Source organism: Sphaeramia orbicularis, chromosome 16, assembly GCF_902148855.1.
Source record: "Sphaeramia orbicularis chromosome 16, fSphaOr1.1, whole genome shotgun sequence".
NCBI lineage: Eukaryota > Metazoa > Chordata > Actinopteri > Kurtiformes > Apogonidae > Sphaeramia > Sphaeramia orbicularis.
The window spans coordinates 54,359,812-54,375,127 of NC_043972.1; the positions used below are offsets into that span (position 1 = coordinate 54,359,812).

The window sequence follows — 15,316 nt, forward strand, 5'->3', positions numbered from 1 at the left end:
GGAAGATACTATTAAAGAAGAATGGGAGAAGTTGTCACCCGAATATTTGAGGAACACTTGCGCAAGTTTCAGGAAGCGTGTGAAGGCAGTTATTGAGAAAGGAGGAGGACACATAGAATAAAAACATTTTCTATTATGTCAATTTTCTTGTGGCAAATAAATTCTCATGACTTTCAATAAGCTAATTGGTCATACACTGTCTTTCAATCCCTGCCTCAAAATATTGTAAATTTTGCTCCCCCATCCTGTAATCACCTTGTTTTATTCTAATTCTAAAGTGGACCTGAAACATGAGACAAAAGTATTTACCACAATCACCCTTTAACGGCATCCACTCATTATTTGTTCATTACTTCTTAATGTTTTACTTTTTCTAGTTGTTGAATTGAATTGAATGAATTGTTTATTTTTGGTTTGTATATTAATCATTGCGCATAGTACAATAGTTATAATAAACATAAAAACCAAAAAAGGAATAGGTTAGAAGCAAAAGCTTATTTTAGAGCCTCTCCTTTTCCCCTGATCCACTGCTGACATTAAATTAAATGTGTTCAGCATCAAACATTCTCATTATAACCAAAGAATCAACAACTACAAAAACACATCTACCATCTCAACTTCATATTCCTAAATGATTTTATACTTAAGGCATTTTTTAAACTTTGTCAGAGAATTGATCAACTTAAATTCATCATCAAATCCATCCCATAATTTCACACCCACAACCCAAATACATCTAGACATTTGTCTTCACTTTAGTTCATTCAAAAATATAAAAAAACATTTCATATTCATAAAACTAAATGGGCACAAAACAAACGTCACTTTGAAAACCAATTAAAACAATATTTGAACACAATTAAACATGTCTAACCAAAAATCCACTAAAATATAGAACTCAGTTTGTAAATATTTAAACTCTGAGGATTGAAAACCACCTCAAAGTTTCCCAATGTTTCTATTTTGCTTTCCTTTTCCTTTTGTTTCCCTTTTTTTTGGTTTTTTTTTGTTTTTGCTTTAGTTTTTTTTGTTTAATGTTTATGATTGTGATATTTGTTTTTAGCATTCCAGTCATGTTAACCTGGCTTCTTTATTGCTTATGTTGTGTGGACAGCGTCTGTACCCATCTATGTGCTTGATTCAAATGTTCAATTAAAAAAAAAAAAAGCTTTATGATGATGGAGATCACTTACTGTGCAGGACGATAAGTGTTTTCACATTACGGTCTCCAAATACAGTAACAGTTTCCGGTAGCACCAGAAAAAGTCAATAGATTTGTCACTGGTCACTTTTGAAAAAAAAAAAAATTGCCACGTTGACAACACTGACTCCAATACTCGGTGTTACTTTTGGATTTACTTTATGTATGTGAGGTTTCCAGAGTGTGTTTGACAAACCAGAGTTCAAATTAAACTCTACTATGAAAATTCTAAGTCCACCTTTTTCAACCACTCCACCTAAATAGTAGGTCTAAATCCTTAAAAACAACAAGGTCAGCCATCATCCTCACTGGCTCAGTCTGGTTGAACACTTGACCCCTTGACCTGTCCTACATGGACCAGAGTTCAAGTCTTGTATTATCTGTTACTGTTCTGAAGTTCACCCCCCAGTGCAGAGACAAAACCTTTAGAAGGAGTCTGACTGTGCAGTTGTCACAATAGCTCAGTCTGATAAGATGCCTGTAAGGTCCCAAATGGACCTAGGCACATGGTTCTCTGAGTATTTTTGAAGACCACCACCAAATAGTAGACTTAAAAACAACAGGCCTGTTTACCACAGTCATTGGTTCAGTCTGGTGTAAACCCATGCTTTGAACCCAGAGATGGAAAGTTCAATACCCTGATACATTAACTGTACTTTTCTGTGTTTTCAAGTAAAAAAAAAAACAAAACAATAAATACAAGTTCCAGCACAGCATCCCTGACTCTCAAGTAGTTCAGTGGTTTACTTCCAGGCCCTTGGTTATAACCTCACCAATCAATGATAGCAGGATCAAGACCCACTCTGTAGAGACAAGCTGAGATCCCCCCCCCCCACCCCAAAAAAAAAAAAAAAAAAAAAAGTTAGGGAGAAATCAACTAATGGTAGGTAATAAAAGCTCAATGGTCTAAAACTAGTACAGGACTTTACAGAAGCAGCGACAAAAAACAGACTGCAAAAATACATGCAGGTACTCCATCCAACCTCTGACAGCACTGTGAACATCAGTCTACATGGATAAAACAGTTGACCAGACTAGAGCCTGACTGATTAATCGGGCTGATTATAGTGTATCACCAATTAATCGTCATCGGCCAATATGTAGCCGATGTAGCCGATATATTAACTTTTTTGCTACGCAGAGATTCTATCGCTTGCTGCTCCTGTGTGTGTGTGCTGCCCAGAGAATAAGAGGAACTTTAAAGCGAGTTAGTTTCACTTTCATTCCTGCTCGGACAAAGACGCTATCACCACAATCACATAATCACGGAGCCCCCCCCCCCCCCAATGAAGTATTCACCCCCCCACACACACACCCATGTACCCATGTCTGTGCACTTCCTGTCTACCTCACAGTTTCATTCTGCAGACAGACCTGGCTGTTAATAGCGTAGGGGAGACTGGGGACAGTTGGAACACGGGTCAGTTGGAACTCTTGCTATTGCTCCAATCAGGGACAACTTAGGACTCACCTAATTCACTCTGCACATGCTCAGTTCAGTCCTTAGTCCACATAAGAAGTTGTAGTGCCGTGAGGCAGACACATCAAAATTTGTGAGTGAAAACATAATTGTGTGGTAAGTAATATTTTTTGCTCTAATTATTTTTGTGATTGCATAGTTTGTATTTGAAAGTTGTGTAAATTACATTTGTGAGATAAACAAAGATTTATGCAACTGTTTATCCACCTGTCCACAATTATCTAATATAAGATTATTATATTCTGTGTAGACCAGTGTTCTTATTTCATTTATCAGCCAATATATTGGTTATCGGCCAATATCCAATATTGGCCGATATATTGGATATCGGCTTTTTTTTAGCCCCCAATATCGGTATCAGCATCGGCCCCAAAAATCCCATATCGGTCGGGGTCTAGACCAGACTAAGAATCCAAATCTAATCCAATTTGATTTATCTAGGGCCAAATCCTAACTAAAGTAATCTCAGGACACTTTCCGTTCAGAGCTGGTGTTGACCAGACTCTGTCACATGGCAGGTGAGGCTGGTGTAGTGGTGAGCTCTTTGCATAAGACACTTCACATCACTCTTGGTCTGGTTCAGTTCCCCTTCCTCTGATCTGAGAACCAAAGGCCTACACCCTGGTTGGAGATGGAGTACAGTCTGTACTCAGGGTTCAAGTTTACAGGTCTTATACCTGTGAAAAACAAGTAATTACAACACATCAGCTGTAGTGCATTGGTTATGAAATGGGACACATACCCATGCAAATTTTGAGATCATGAGTTCAAATCCCACACCAGGACAGATTTTTTCAAAATTTCATTCCTTTCTTGCTTTTCCAGGTTTCAGGTTTATACATTTCTTATACTGGTAAAGTTACCTTTGAAGTCCTGACCTGTGCTTTAGCTCAGTGGTCTAAGCAAAGGGCAAAAGTCTCATCCTCACTATAGAAGGCCAGCCGCGTATTACCTGTAGAACTGTGACCAGCCAATCAACAGAGAGAAAAAAAATCACATGTTCCTGTGGATTTATTAATGGCATTCCCTGCTGAAACACCAGTTCGATTCCCGGTTGAGGTAAAAATATAGATGTTACTTTTACCTTTAGACCTGTATATTGAAAGGACTATAATCAAATAAGAAAAACTTTACTTTCATTTTCTAAAAGGAAACATAAGTTTATGTCACCTGGATCATGTAGAAAATACTGTAATTTTATTGCTGACTAATCTTGCATGTGGTGCTGTACGTTACACATCTCAGTTCTGGAAACACTGGTATGACTGCCTCCTGAAAGTATAAATTTTTTTTTTTATTATTACCTCCGCCAAGGAGGTTATGTTTTTGCCAGGGTTTGTTTGTCTGTCTGTTTGTTTGTCTGTCCGTTAGTGTGCAACATAACTCGAAAAGTTATGGGCAGATTTTGATGAAATTTTCAGGGTTTGTTGGAAATGGGATAAGGAAGAAATGATTAAATTTTGGTGGTGATCGGGGGTGGGGGGGCCCATGGGGGGGGTGCAGACCAGAAAATTTCATCAAAATCTGTCCATAACTTTTTGAGTTATGTTGCACACTAACGGACAGACAAACAAACAAACAGACAGACAAACAAACCCTGGCAAAAACATAACCTCCTTGGTGTGGGGGGGCCCACGGGGGGGGCCACTGATCAGCCTTGGCGGAGGTCTGCGCTCTCCGAGTGCTTCTAGTTGTGTTTGTATTTATCTGTTTGCTTTTTGATGTGGGCCATGAGTCTGTAATAAAGCTTATCTTAACATGTTTTCTAATGTATACTTATGCAGTGTGTTAAGGGTTATGGTGGAATTAGGTTATAGGCTGTGCTTGTGAAAAAATTGATAGTATGAGCAGTATGAGCTTTTTGGGTTTTCAGTAAAATCAACTTTTCAGCCTCTTGAAAGCATAAATAACAAATAAACTAACTAAAATATCTTTCCATTATGGTGTGCTCCAGCTTCCATATAAAGAAAGGGTGAAGCTGGAAGTTCTTTGGTGATGACAGTTCATAGGCAGTATCAATAAGTTCACGCTAAGGTGGGTAATGGCACAAGGAGAGCATGTTCATTAGATGTCTCACTGGTTGAGAGCCTTGCCACAGTCCCAAGGCCTCCATTTCAGTTTTCATCCACATTCTCTGTTGGTGAGAGCAGTTCCATCGGCTCACATCCTGGTCATAGCTTGGGAGTGGTGGATCAGCAGAGGCCTCCAACTGAGCCAAGGGGTGGCATGAAGAGTCTGCTGCTGAGGGTGGTGCAGATGCAGTAGAGACTGATGAGGGTGGTGCAGATGCAGTAGAGACTGATGAGGGTGGTGCACATGCAGTAGAGACTGATGAAGGTGGTGCACATGCAGTAGAGACTGCTGGGATGATGGTGAGAAGTGAGAGGAGAGGAAGAAAGGATGGCAGAGACAGAGTTAAAGAGTGAGAAAAAAAACCTGAATACAAAATAAATAATTGACACTGAATGTCTGAGAGAGTGCAGTGTGTTAAACAGACACAGATACTTTAACCTCCTGAGACCCAGGAAATGTCAGCAAAGTACAAGCTTTTTTTTGTTTTTTATTAAATAAGTGCCTATATTGGAAACATCATGATGCAACAGTTTTTTCAGATGTAGATAAGAGCTAAAGAACCGAACACAGCTGGAGACGCGATGCCTTCTCAAAGGATCAGAGTTACGGCGCTTACTACGGCTGCGCGTCATGGGAGGAAATTACTTACATATATATATATATATATATATATATATATATATATATATATAATAGATAACTTTGTGGACTTTGCATGTGTTTGTTTTTGATCCGTTACTGATGACTATCGTACTTGTACTAAATATTGGACCAAACCATCCAACCACATGGTTCCATAACATTTAAACTAACCAAGTGTATACAAATATGAATGAACACTAATTTATGTACTGATGAAGAACAGGGTGGGTCAGAATTAATCACATTTATTCCCTTTATAGAATTTATTTGCTATATGTTTAGATGTTTATGCATTTGGCAGACGCTTTTTTCCAAAGCGACTTACAGGGGAAAACCAATCAAATCACTCGATCAATCAAATTCTATTTATATAGTGCCAGATCACAACAAAAAAGTTATCTCATGACACTTTATATAGAGTTTGTCAAAACCAGACTCTAAGCCAATTTACAGAAACCCAACAGAATCCTCCAGGAGCGAACACTTGTGACTGGTGACAGTGGCGAGGAAAAACTTCCCTTTAACAGCAGAAACCTGGAGCAGACCCAGACTCCTGGAGGACGGCCGTCTGCCTTGACCAGTTGGGGTTAAAGAGAGAGGGTAAAGAAAGAGAAAAAGAGAGAGCGATAGAGATAGAGACTGGGGGAGAAGGGGGGAGTAGGGGGAGACACATGGAGGCAGTTGAGGATAAGTGAGTGATGATGATGAAGGCAGGAGAGAGGCAGGACCACTGCAGCAGGTCCAGAGATAATCCTGGGAAAATCTGTGATAATCCTGGGAAAAACCTTATTAAAATATTTCAAATGGAATGTCTGACAGTGCTAGGACAGGAGGTGCTCCTGAAAGAGCTGGGTCTTCAGGAGCTTCTTGAAGATAGGCAGGGACGCCTCTGTTCTCGTAGTGCTCGATAGAACGTTCCACCAACGTGGAATGACCCGTGAAAAGAGCCTGGATTGTCTTGTACAAGGTCTGGGGACCACCAGACAACATTCCCCAGCCGAGCGGAGTGGTCGTGGGGCAACATAAGCTTTTATCAGTGCACCTAAATAGGTAGGAGCAGACCCACTGAGAATTTTGTAGACTAGGATTAAAGTTTTGAATTTGATGCGGGCAGCTATGGGTAGCCAGTGTAACTCAATAAGTAACAGGGTGACATGCGCCCTTTTAGGCTGATTGAAGACCAGATGCATTGGGCACATGTCCAACAGAACTTTTGGTTCAAATGAATTATCTAGAATTTTTAAATCCAGTTTTCTTAAAAATGTCCTGACAAGAATACCTAAACAAGGTGCATATTATCTACTAGCCCTTGTGCTCAGATACTTATTAGAACAGTGGTTCTCCAATTTTTTTTTACAGCGGAGTACCCCCAGAAACAGACTTTTTACAGCAGACTATGTTACCAAAGCTTCAACAAGATGATTGACAGTAAAACTATTATATGAATGTATTTATTGTGTTTTATATTTCTGCATTAATTCTCACTATTTATTTTGTATTCAATACATGATGACTTATTTATTGGATTTTTCCAAAAATATTTCCAGTACCCTCTGAGCTTCTTCCAAGTATCCCTTGGGATACGGGTACCCCACTGTGGGAATCCCTGGATTAGAGGAAGTTTATGAATATGGAAAGTCCAAGTGCAATGAAACTCAAAGTCCTGGTAGAAAACCTCCTTTGGGTTCCCTCCTGAGGATCTGATCAGTGAGGTTTCAGTTCCAGCAGAATGCACAAACTGTCATCTTTAGTTAACAATGTCTGATAAAAGAAGAACATCCAGGTACTCCATTTAATGATGGACAGGTACTGGTTCCTTATACTCCATATGTTGTATGTAGTACAGTTATATTTGGAAAATTATGTGTTTGTTTTCTTCAAACTAAATAGTCGGTGCTTTTGAGACCATAGTCTGGTTGGATCAGTCACTTTCTTTTTCCCCTAATGAAATTTGAATTATGGCTCATTTTTGCTCCAACACTAACTGGTGTCATAGAAACACATATTAGTTCAGATATTTAATTGGATTTTATGTGAAGTTTTGTCAAGAACAGGGTATTTTAACCATTTTTTTCTCTCTTACTAGGCTTATTTTGGCATTTTTTAACCACAAATATATCATTTAATTAAATCACCAAGTCCTTATAAATACCTGCTAATTATGTTTTATCAGTTACTTTAGGTTATGTAGCTGGAACAGTATACCCATTTGAACAGCTAATGTTTGGATGGGTTAGCACATGCCCAGACCACTGGAAACCTGCCTAGAACCTTTAATGACACTAATGTTCCGTAGGTTTAAGTATCTGCACTCAAAAATGAACATGTGGTTTGTTTGGACTCAACACCTGATTGGTTTAGATTTGACACCTGAGGGTGACACCAGAGGTCAAAGGTCAGTGTGTTGGATCCTCCAACAGGAGTCCTCATATCTGTGAAATAACTCAGCTGTTCAGAGGAACACAAAACCAGGACAGTGTGTCTGTCAAACACCACAGTTTGGGGTGTTTTGGTCACATGATGCTCAAACTGTTGAGTCTGTGCTGTTCATTCAAAGCACATCTGGATCCGTCTATTACATGTTCCACTGAAATGGACTCAGTCCATATTTTAATCTGGTGTCGTACTCCTCTCATTTCCAGCTGTTCACAGACCTACTGTAGTCCAGCTCTTTGATCCACACTGATCTCATGAAATCACCTTGTATGTCACTCCAGTTCTTATGGTGTTTGGCTGCTATACGGATGCATTTTTGTCCTTTTGCCTGTTATTCAATGCCATCTGATGGCATATCAATTTACTCCCACACCTCCAGTTCACATAACCCTAACCCTCAGTGGGTGGTGTTTGACACACCATGAACATACATGCGGAAAGCTTAGAAGGGAAGAGATAACACACCAATTAATGCCAGTTTAAAGTGGTGTGTAGTGGTGTGCCCTGATGTCCTGTTGCTTTAATGGTCAGCCCTGGTTTGAGGATTTGAACTGATTTGTGTTGCAGAAACACATGTTTATGTGTATGTGTCTTTAAATAAAACCTGATGCCTGAATGATGTGTTCTATCACTTTTGTGTAATATTTTTACAGAATAAGGCATTATTAGACACATGTAAAACAGTATAAATCCCAGTTCTATGGTTCTGTCTAATCCACTATCCTGTCACGTTAGAGACACTATAGAAACAAACCAAATTTTAAAAAAAAAAGAAAGAAAAAAACCAAATTAGAAAAAAGATGATTATACTCAAACGTTCGTGTTGACCAATAGATCTAATGACAATGTCTTCTCTAAACCCTGATCTCTAAATTCTCTGGATCAGTGTCACATTTATTACCTCCATGACACCAAAACATGTTTATTCTCTTGAGAGTCTGAAACTTATTCTTTATTTTTCTACATTTCTGACGAGTCAAAAAACTTTGCAGTCAGACTGAACATTCTCTGTTTCTTCAAAGTAGAGAAATAACTGTCAGTGTTATTTGAACAAAATATTTACATAAATGTAAATAAATTAAATAATGGATAATCTAGATGTCTAATAAATGCATGGGTGCATTCCTTGGATTTCAGGTGTTTTTGGACCATCTTAATAAGATCCTTCAGTTTTCTATGTAAATGTATTGACACTAATATATCCACTTGTTTTAACGCAGATGAAGCTACACATGGAAGCTCCGTTCATTTAATGTCATCATTTCTCTGAATCTACAGAAAATGACTTGATTTGCAGCTTCACTTTAACTTTGATGTCCACCATCTGTGTCTACTAAAACATCAAATGTTTCTTTGTTCCTTCTGTGGTTGATAAGATGAAAATTATAAACGATTGACCAATTACTGACCCCAGTCTAAAATGACACATTATCAGCCACACTGACTCACATGACCAGAGCCCCCCCTCCTCTAATATCTTGTAGTTTTTCCCCTCTTCATACAAAGGAACTCTGGACGTCTCCTTACTGATCTCATTGTGTCTTCATGATGTTCTGATCACTTGTCACCACTTGCTGATTTGAACCTTCTCTCTTTTCTGTCAGAATCCTGTCATTGTGTGCCATGCCATTATCTTGTGTATAGAAGACTCACTGCCTTTGCTCCTCCTCACCCTTTTACTCCTCCACCTTAGTCTTGTGCTTTCGTTCCAGATGCTCCTCCTTCCAAAGGGTGAATAAACTCACATGTGAGACCAGCCTTGTCTTTTGTGCTCTTTACTGACACATTTTTCCACCAGAAATATAACATCACCTGGACTGAAAACTAGAAAAGGTCACATTAAGAAGTAATTGAACAAATAATGTGTGGATTATGATAAATACTGTGGACTGTGGGTGGTTCCATGGAAAACCAAACCAAAAAATGAAATATGGGAGAATTCCATTGACTAGTAAATCCTGAACATTCAGAGATGGGAGTTGGTTCATTCCACTGAGTCAAGTGACAGGAAACAGTTGAGTTCTTTGTGTGATTTGAAGACCTGGAACTAGACCGTGTCCAAGTCTGGAAGTCTCTGAAACAGCAGCTGGATTTGGGCAACTGATCTAGAACCTTCTGGACCAGCTTTACATGAGTCCTGTCTAAAGGAGGTCCCAACATGATGAGAGGAAACACCTTCCTTTGCTCACATGATGATGGGGAAGGATAAAGTCACTGAACCACTTCTGTCCAACAACCAGCTCATTACAGCCAAGACCAGCTCAGATCCCACGACCTCTGAGTTCCAGACCTGCTCCTGAACCCACTGAGCTCCAAGGAGACTGATGAGGCGGTTCCACCGGTTCACTCCTGTTTTAGTGTGAATCAGTTCTACACACAGGCTGCATCAGGTCTGAACATGAAAACAGTGGCAGAAGAAAAAGCCCTTCAAATGAAACAGTGGATGGGAACCTGTGACCTCTGACCTCCGGAGCAGTTCCTCATCCATCTGAGCCACTAGAGGAGTGGAATGAGCCCTCCACACATTCACTACTGACTCCTTCTTCTTCTGTGGTGTCAGGCTTTGACCATGTCAGGCCTTTCTGTGTGGTTTTTCAGCAGCATTAGACTCCACTGAGTCTGACAGACCACAGTCACATGTTAGTTTCCTGTTTGAGTCGGTTTGTCTCCTTTGGACTGATTCCATCAGCTTTATTGCAGTCACATTTCTCACCACAGCCACAAAGAAAATACCCCATGCTAATTTTCTCTCATGTTACAAATCCACTTTATAATTATTATAAAACAAATTGACAAAATACAACATAGTACAACAAAATATTTGTAATGCTTCTGATACATCCAGTGGGTTCCTCTTTACCACAGTCATCAGTAGTTCAGCATTTTCAATCAAATGTAACGCATTCTGCAGGTCAGAGTTAGACCAGTGTAAAAAAGTTGAATCCAGTTTGATATGAAGGAGAACACTGGACCAGACCAGTACCAGATTGGACCACTAGATGGAGCACTGGCTGGTTGCGACGTCTCCTTTGTTGGTGGTGAACTTTGTGCTAAACAGTCTTCCTCCTCCAAAGGAATGTGATCTCCTTAATGTTGTCGGCCTCAGTTTGGGACTAAACCACTACCATCTCATCAGTCATTCTGTTTCAATTATATTATGTTCATCATGTTGTTTCTAACTGATGTAAATCCAACTGTGTGAACCCCAACCAGGAACAGAATCACAACAACAAGTTACTGATTAAAGTCCACAGAGTCAATGAGAAGTAGTATCGCCATAGAAACCAGGTCCTTGTTGACCTCCACTAGTTGAACTTTTCACCTCGTGCAGGTTGAGGTTCAGTAACGTCACTGTTTTGTGAAGGTGGTGCATTAGAACACAGTTCTGTTCTCTGAGGACAACAAAACACAGCCTTCAGTCTGATGTTTGTCTTCACATCTGGATTCTGTGAAGTCTGATCTGGAGGTTTTTAAGTCTGATGTTCTTGTCAGAAGTGGGTGCTGCTGGTTCACACACACTGTGTTTCTTCTTGTCATCTGATGCTGAGGGACATTTTGGTCCAGATGTTGATGATTCACATCTGCACTGATGATAGCAGAGGGCAGAGGATGACGAGAATCTTTTATCACATTGGAAACATTCAAACTGTTTAGGTGTGTCATGACACTGACTCTTCCCACTAGAGTCCAATGTCTTACGTTTTGTATGACTGTTCAGTTTTTGTCCTTTGTGGAAATGTTTGACACGTTTATGTTTAATACATTTTGAACCTGTGATAAAATATCTGTCACGGAATCTGCACTGGTAGGGTCTCTCTCCAGTGTGGGTCCGTTGGTGGATTTTTAGGTGATTAACTGTGGCGAAAAACTTCCCACACTGGTCACAGTTATATGGTCTTTCTCCAGTGTGAATGCATTGGTGACATTTAAGCCCATTCATTTTGGTGAAACTTTTTCCACACTGGTCACACTCATACGGTTTATCTCCAGTGTGGATGCGTTGGTGGATTTTTAGGTGACTTGCTGTGGTGAAAGCATTTCCACGCTGGTCACACTCATACGGTTTTTCTCCAAAATGGATGCATTGGTAGATTTTTAGGGAGATTGCTTGTGTGAAAGCTTTTCCACACTGGTCACATTCATATGGTTTTCTCCAGTGTGGATGCATTGGTGGCTTTTTAGGGAACTTGCTGCGGTGAAAGTCTTTCCGCATTGGTCACACTCATATGGTTTTTCTCCAGTGTGGATGTGTTGATGGATTTTTAGGTCAAGTGCTCTGGTGAAAGCATTTCCACACTGGTCACATTCATACGGTTTTTCTCCAGTATGGATGCGTTAGTGGATTTTTAGGGAAGTTGCTTGCATGAAAGCATTTCCACACTGGTCACATTCATATGGTCTTTCTCCAGTGTGAATGTGTTGGTGATATTTAAGCCCATTCATTTGGGTGAAATTCTTACCACATTGGTCAGACTCATATGGTCTTTCTCCAGTGTGGATGCATTGGTGGTTTTTTAGGTCACTTGCTGTGGTGAAAGCATTTCCACACTGGTCACACTCATATGGTCTTTCTCCAGTGTGGATGCGTTGGTGGAGTTTTAGGGAACTTGCTGTGGTGAAGGTCTTTCCACACTGGTCACAGCTGGGTCTTCCATCCATGTTTGCTGGAATCAGGTGATCTTTGTCCAGACACAACTTTTAGGTCTCACTTTAAATCCACCTTTGGCTTCTCTCTACATCAAAACACAAAGAAACAGAAGAGGTGGTCACTGAAATGCAATGGAATGGAACACAACAAACACATCCCTTTCAAACCAGATTAAGCAGACAGACAAAATTAACTAGTTAAATAATTAACAGGACATTTTCAAACATTTAAAAACTCAGTCCTCTTATTCTACATGTGAAAATTAATGCAGATTCAACAATGTACAAATGAGTTACAACAATTTCTTGTTTTATAAAAAAACAAACAAACTCAGAACTCGTATCACCACCACGATCATATGATGTTACTGAAGGTCACCAACTTGAAATGTATTAAATCATGAACTTGTTAAGGTTTTCTGAGGATTTTTTTTTTTTTTTTAAATATTTTACAGTGCAGAAACAACAATAACAACAACAAAACCACACACAACACAGCAAGGGAGGATGCTATTCCTGATGCATTCAACTGCTTTTCCGTACCTGATCTGATATCAAGAATTACTGTCCTTGAATATGATCCATTTCTCCCATCTTTGCTTAAAAGTTTCCATCTTAATCCTCAGATGAAATGTTAATTTTTCCATGGTATATACTTCCTCTATAATGTCCAGCCATTGTTGTGGGTGAAGACGGTCACTTTTTAACCAGTTCCTTGTGACTACCTTTTTGCAGGCAAGAATTAAAATTTTAAATCAGTAAGTGTCTTCTCTTTTAGTTACATCATCAGGTATTAGACCAAGGTAGATAGTCTGGGGGTCCATTGGAATTTTATAATTTAAAATATTCTCCATTGTCTGAACTACATGGTTCCAAAACATTTGCAGTTTTACACATGTCCAGAAGATATGCAAGTGGTTGGCATTCATGTGACCACATCCTCTCCAGCATTGCTGCTGTTTTCCTAATTATTTGCTTTTAATATTTGGTGTAATAAAAAACGGGTGAAGTTTTTCCAGCCAAATTCTTGCCAACCTTTAGAGCTGGGGGACATTTGCTGCGTTTTACACATAGAATGCCACTCCCTTTCAGACAGAGTAATATTCAGTTCCGATTCACATTTCTATTTAATGTAAAATGAATTCACACCATTACATTTTTGTAGACCCTGATATAATTTAGACACAATCTTAGTGGGTGTTTGTTTGTAAGCTCCTGTGAAGACCTTAATCAGTTCGCTGCCCTCTGAAAGTTACTCTTAATCTCCCTGTCAAAAAAATTTTTTACCTGTAAATATCTGCACTGATCCTTGTCCTCCAAATTATGTTGTTTTTTTATTTTTCCAAATGATTTAAAGGTTTTCCTCTCAATGAGTGTACAAATGGCTGTTATTCCCTTTTCTCTCCACCTCAGAAATCTATTATCAGATTTAGCGGGGGTGAATTTATCTGACTGGGAAGGCCATACCAGGAGCTTATGATCCTTTTCTTTTTCTTAATAATCTCATTCCATATTTTCAATTGTTCTTTTATAATGACATTATCGCCCATATATTCTGTACGTTCTTTACCCCCTAAACAAGACTGAGGTTGTGAAATGTCTAAATTTAACTCAATATGTTTCCATTTGGCTTGATACTCGGGGGAACACCAATTTACAATACACCTCATTTGGGCTGCATAGTAATACTGTTTCAAATTGTGTAAAGATAGACCTCCTTCTAACTTTTCCAACTGGAGTGTTTTAAGTTTTACCCTTGGTTTTGTCCCAGCCCAAATAAATCTGGATACCAATTTATCCCACGTCACAAACTGAGAATCCAGGATTCGGACTGGAAGTGATAAAAAAAAAAAGATAGAGTAGTCTAGGCAATAGATTCATCTTCACCACCTCTATCCTTGAACTCAAATCTAGTATTAATGTTGACCATTTTATTTATCCTTCTGTATCCTATTATTTATTACCTTGTAATTTATCTCATACAGTCTGTTCAAGTCTTGAGTGATTAGTATCCTCATGTATTTTATTATTTTTATGTCCCACTTAAATTTGTATTTATGTGTGATAGTTTTGCTTGGAGTATAATTTATACCCAGTATTCGCATTTTCAAAATGTTTAGTTTGTAACCTAACATTCTTCCAAAATTATCTGAAACTGTCATAAGTTTAGGAAGTGTTGAGTTTGGGTTCTGGAGGAAGGCGATAACATCATCCACAAATAATCCAATTATATGATCCTCTTTAGCCAAATTAATTCCTTTCACTTCTTTATGTTATGTTAATCTATTTAAGTCTTTTGACAAATAGGATTTATGTTTTCTCTTGCTTGTTGTATCGGCAGAATAGTTCAGAATTGTATTCCAGTCACCACCACAAAATAAGATTCCCTCACTTACAGAAATCATCTTGTTGAAGAAAGATTTCAAGAACTTCCTATCACTCTCAGGAGGCACATAAATACTGACCAAAGTAACCAAAATATTATCTATTTTGCCTTTTACCATAACATATCTTCCTTCTTTATCTCCTTCTTCTTTTAAGGGTTCAAAATTAAGAGCATTAGATACCAAAATAGCCACTCCTCTCTTCCTGCTGTTTTTACATGAACTGAAAAAGGAGTTTGAATATCCAAACTTTTTTAAATTATCATGCTCTTGTTTTGACATGTGCATTTCCTGGAGAAAAACAATCTGTGATTTGTCCTTTTTCATCTTGATCATTACTTTACTCCTTTTAACTGGATTCCTCAGCCCATTCACATTCAAGGAAATAATTCTTAAATTACACAGCCCTGTCATTCAAATTCCACATAGTAGCAGTCGCACCTGAAATGAACA

The 15,316-nt window shown here is 38.8% G+C and overlaps 4 protein-coding genes across 8 annotated transcripts in view; 2 read left to right on the forward strand and 2 right to left on the reverse strand.

The window, feature by feature from the left end:
• Nucleotides 1-15,316, forward strand: part of LOC115436253 (zinc finger protein 883-like) — a 445,178-nt gene that overhangs the window by 134,641 nt on the left and 295,221 nt on the right. The window lies entirely within an intron of this gene.
• The window catches only part of LOC115435234 (NACHT, LRR and PYD domains-containing protein 5-like), a 753,056-nt gene that overhangs the window by 46,657 nt on the left and 691,083 nt on the right, over nucleotides 1-15,316 (reverse strand).
• Nucleotides 1-15,316, forward strand: part of LOC115436304 (zinc finger protein 239-like) — a 105,433-nt gene that overhangs the window by 20,893 nt on the left and 69,224 nt on the right. The window lies entirely within an intron of this gene.
• LOC115436315 (zinc finger protein 239-like) overlaps nucleotides 10,931-15,316 on the reverse strand; it is a 364,410-nt gene continuing 360,024 nt past the window's right edge. The window contains exons 2-3 of one of the 2 annotated variants that reach the window (XM_030159159.1): nucleotides 12,333-12,565; nucleotides 10,931-12,080 (exon numbers count right to left, since the gene is read on the reverse strand). In XM_030159159.1, coding sequence (XP_030015019.1) covers nucleotides 11,266-12,045 — 780 coding nt within the window. In that variant the 5' untranslated portion in view covers nucleotides 12,046-12,080; nucleotides 12,333-12,565 and the 3' untranslated portion in view covers nucleotides 10,931-11,265. Of the gene's footprint in view, nucleotides 12,081-12,203; nucleotides 12,297-12,332; nucleotides 12,566-15,316 lie in introns of those variants that run through there. The other variant, XM_030159160.1, reaches the window with a different exon arrangement.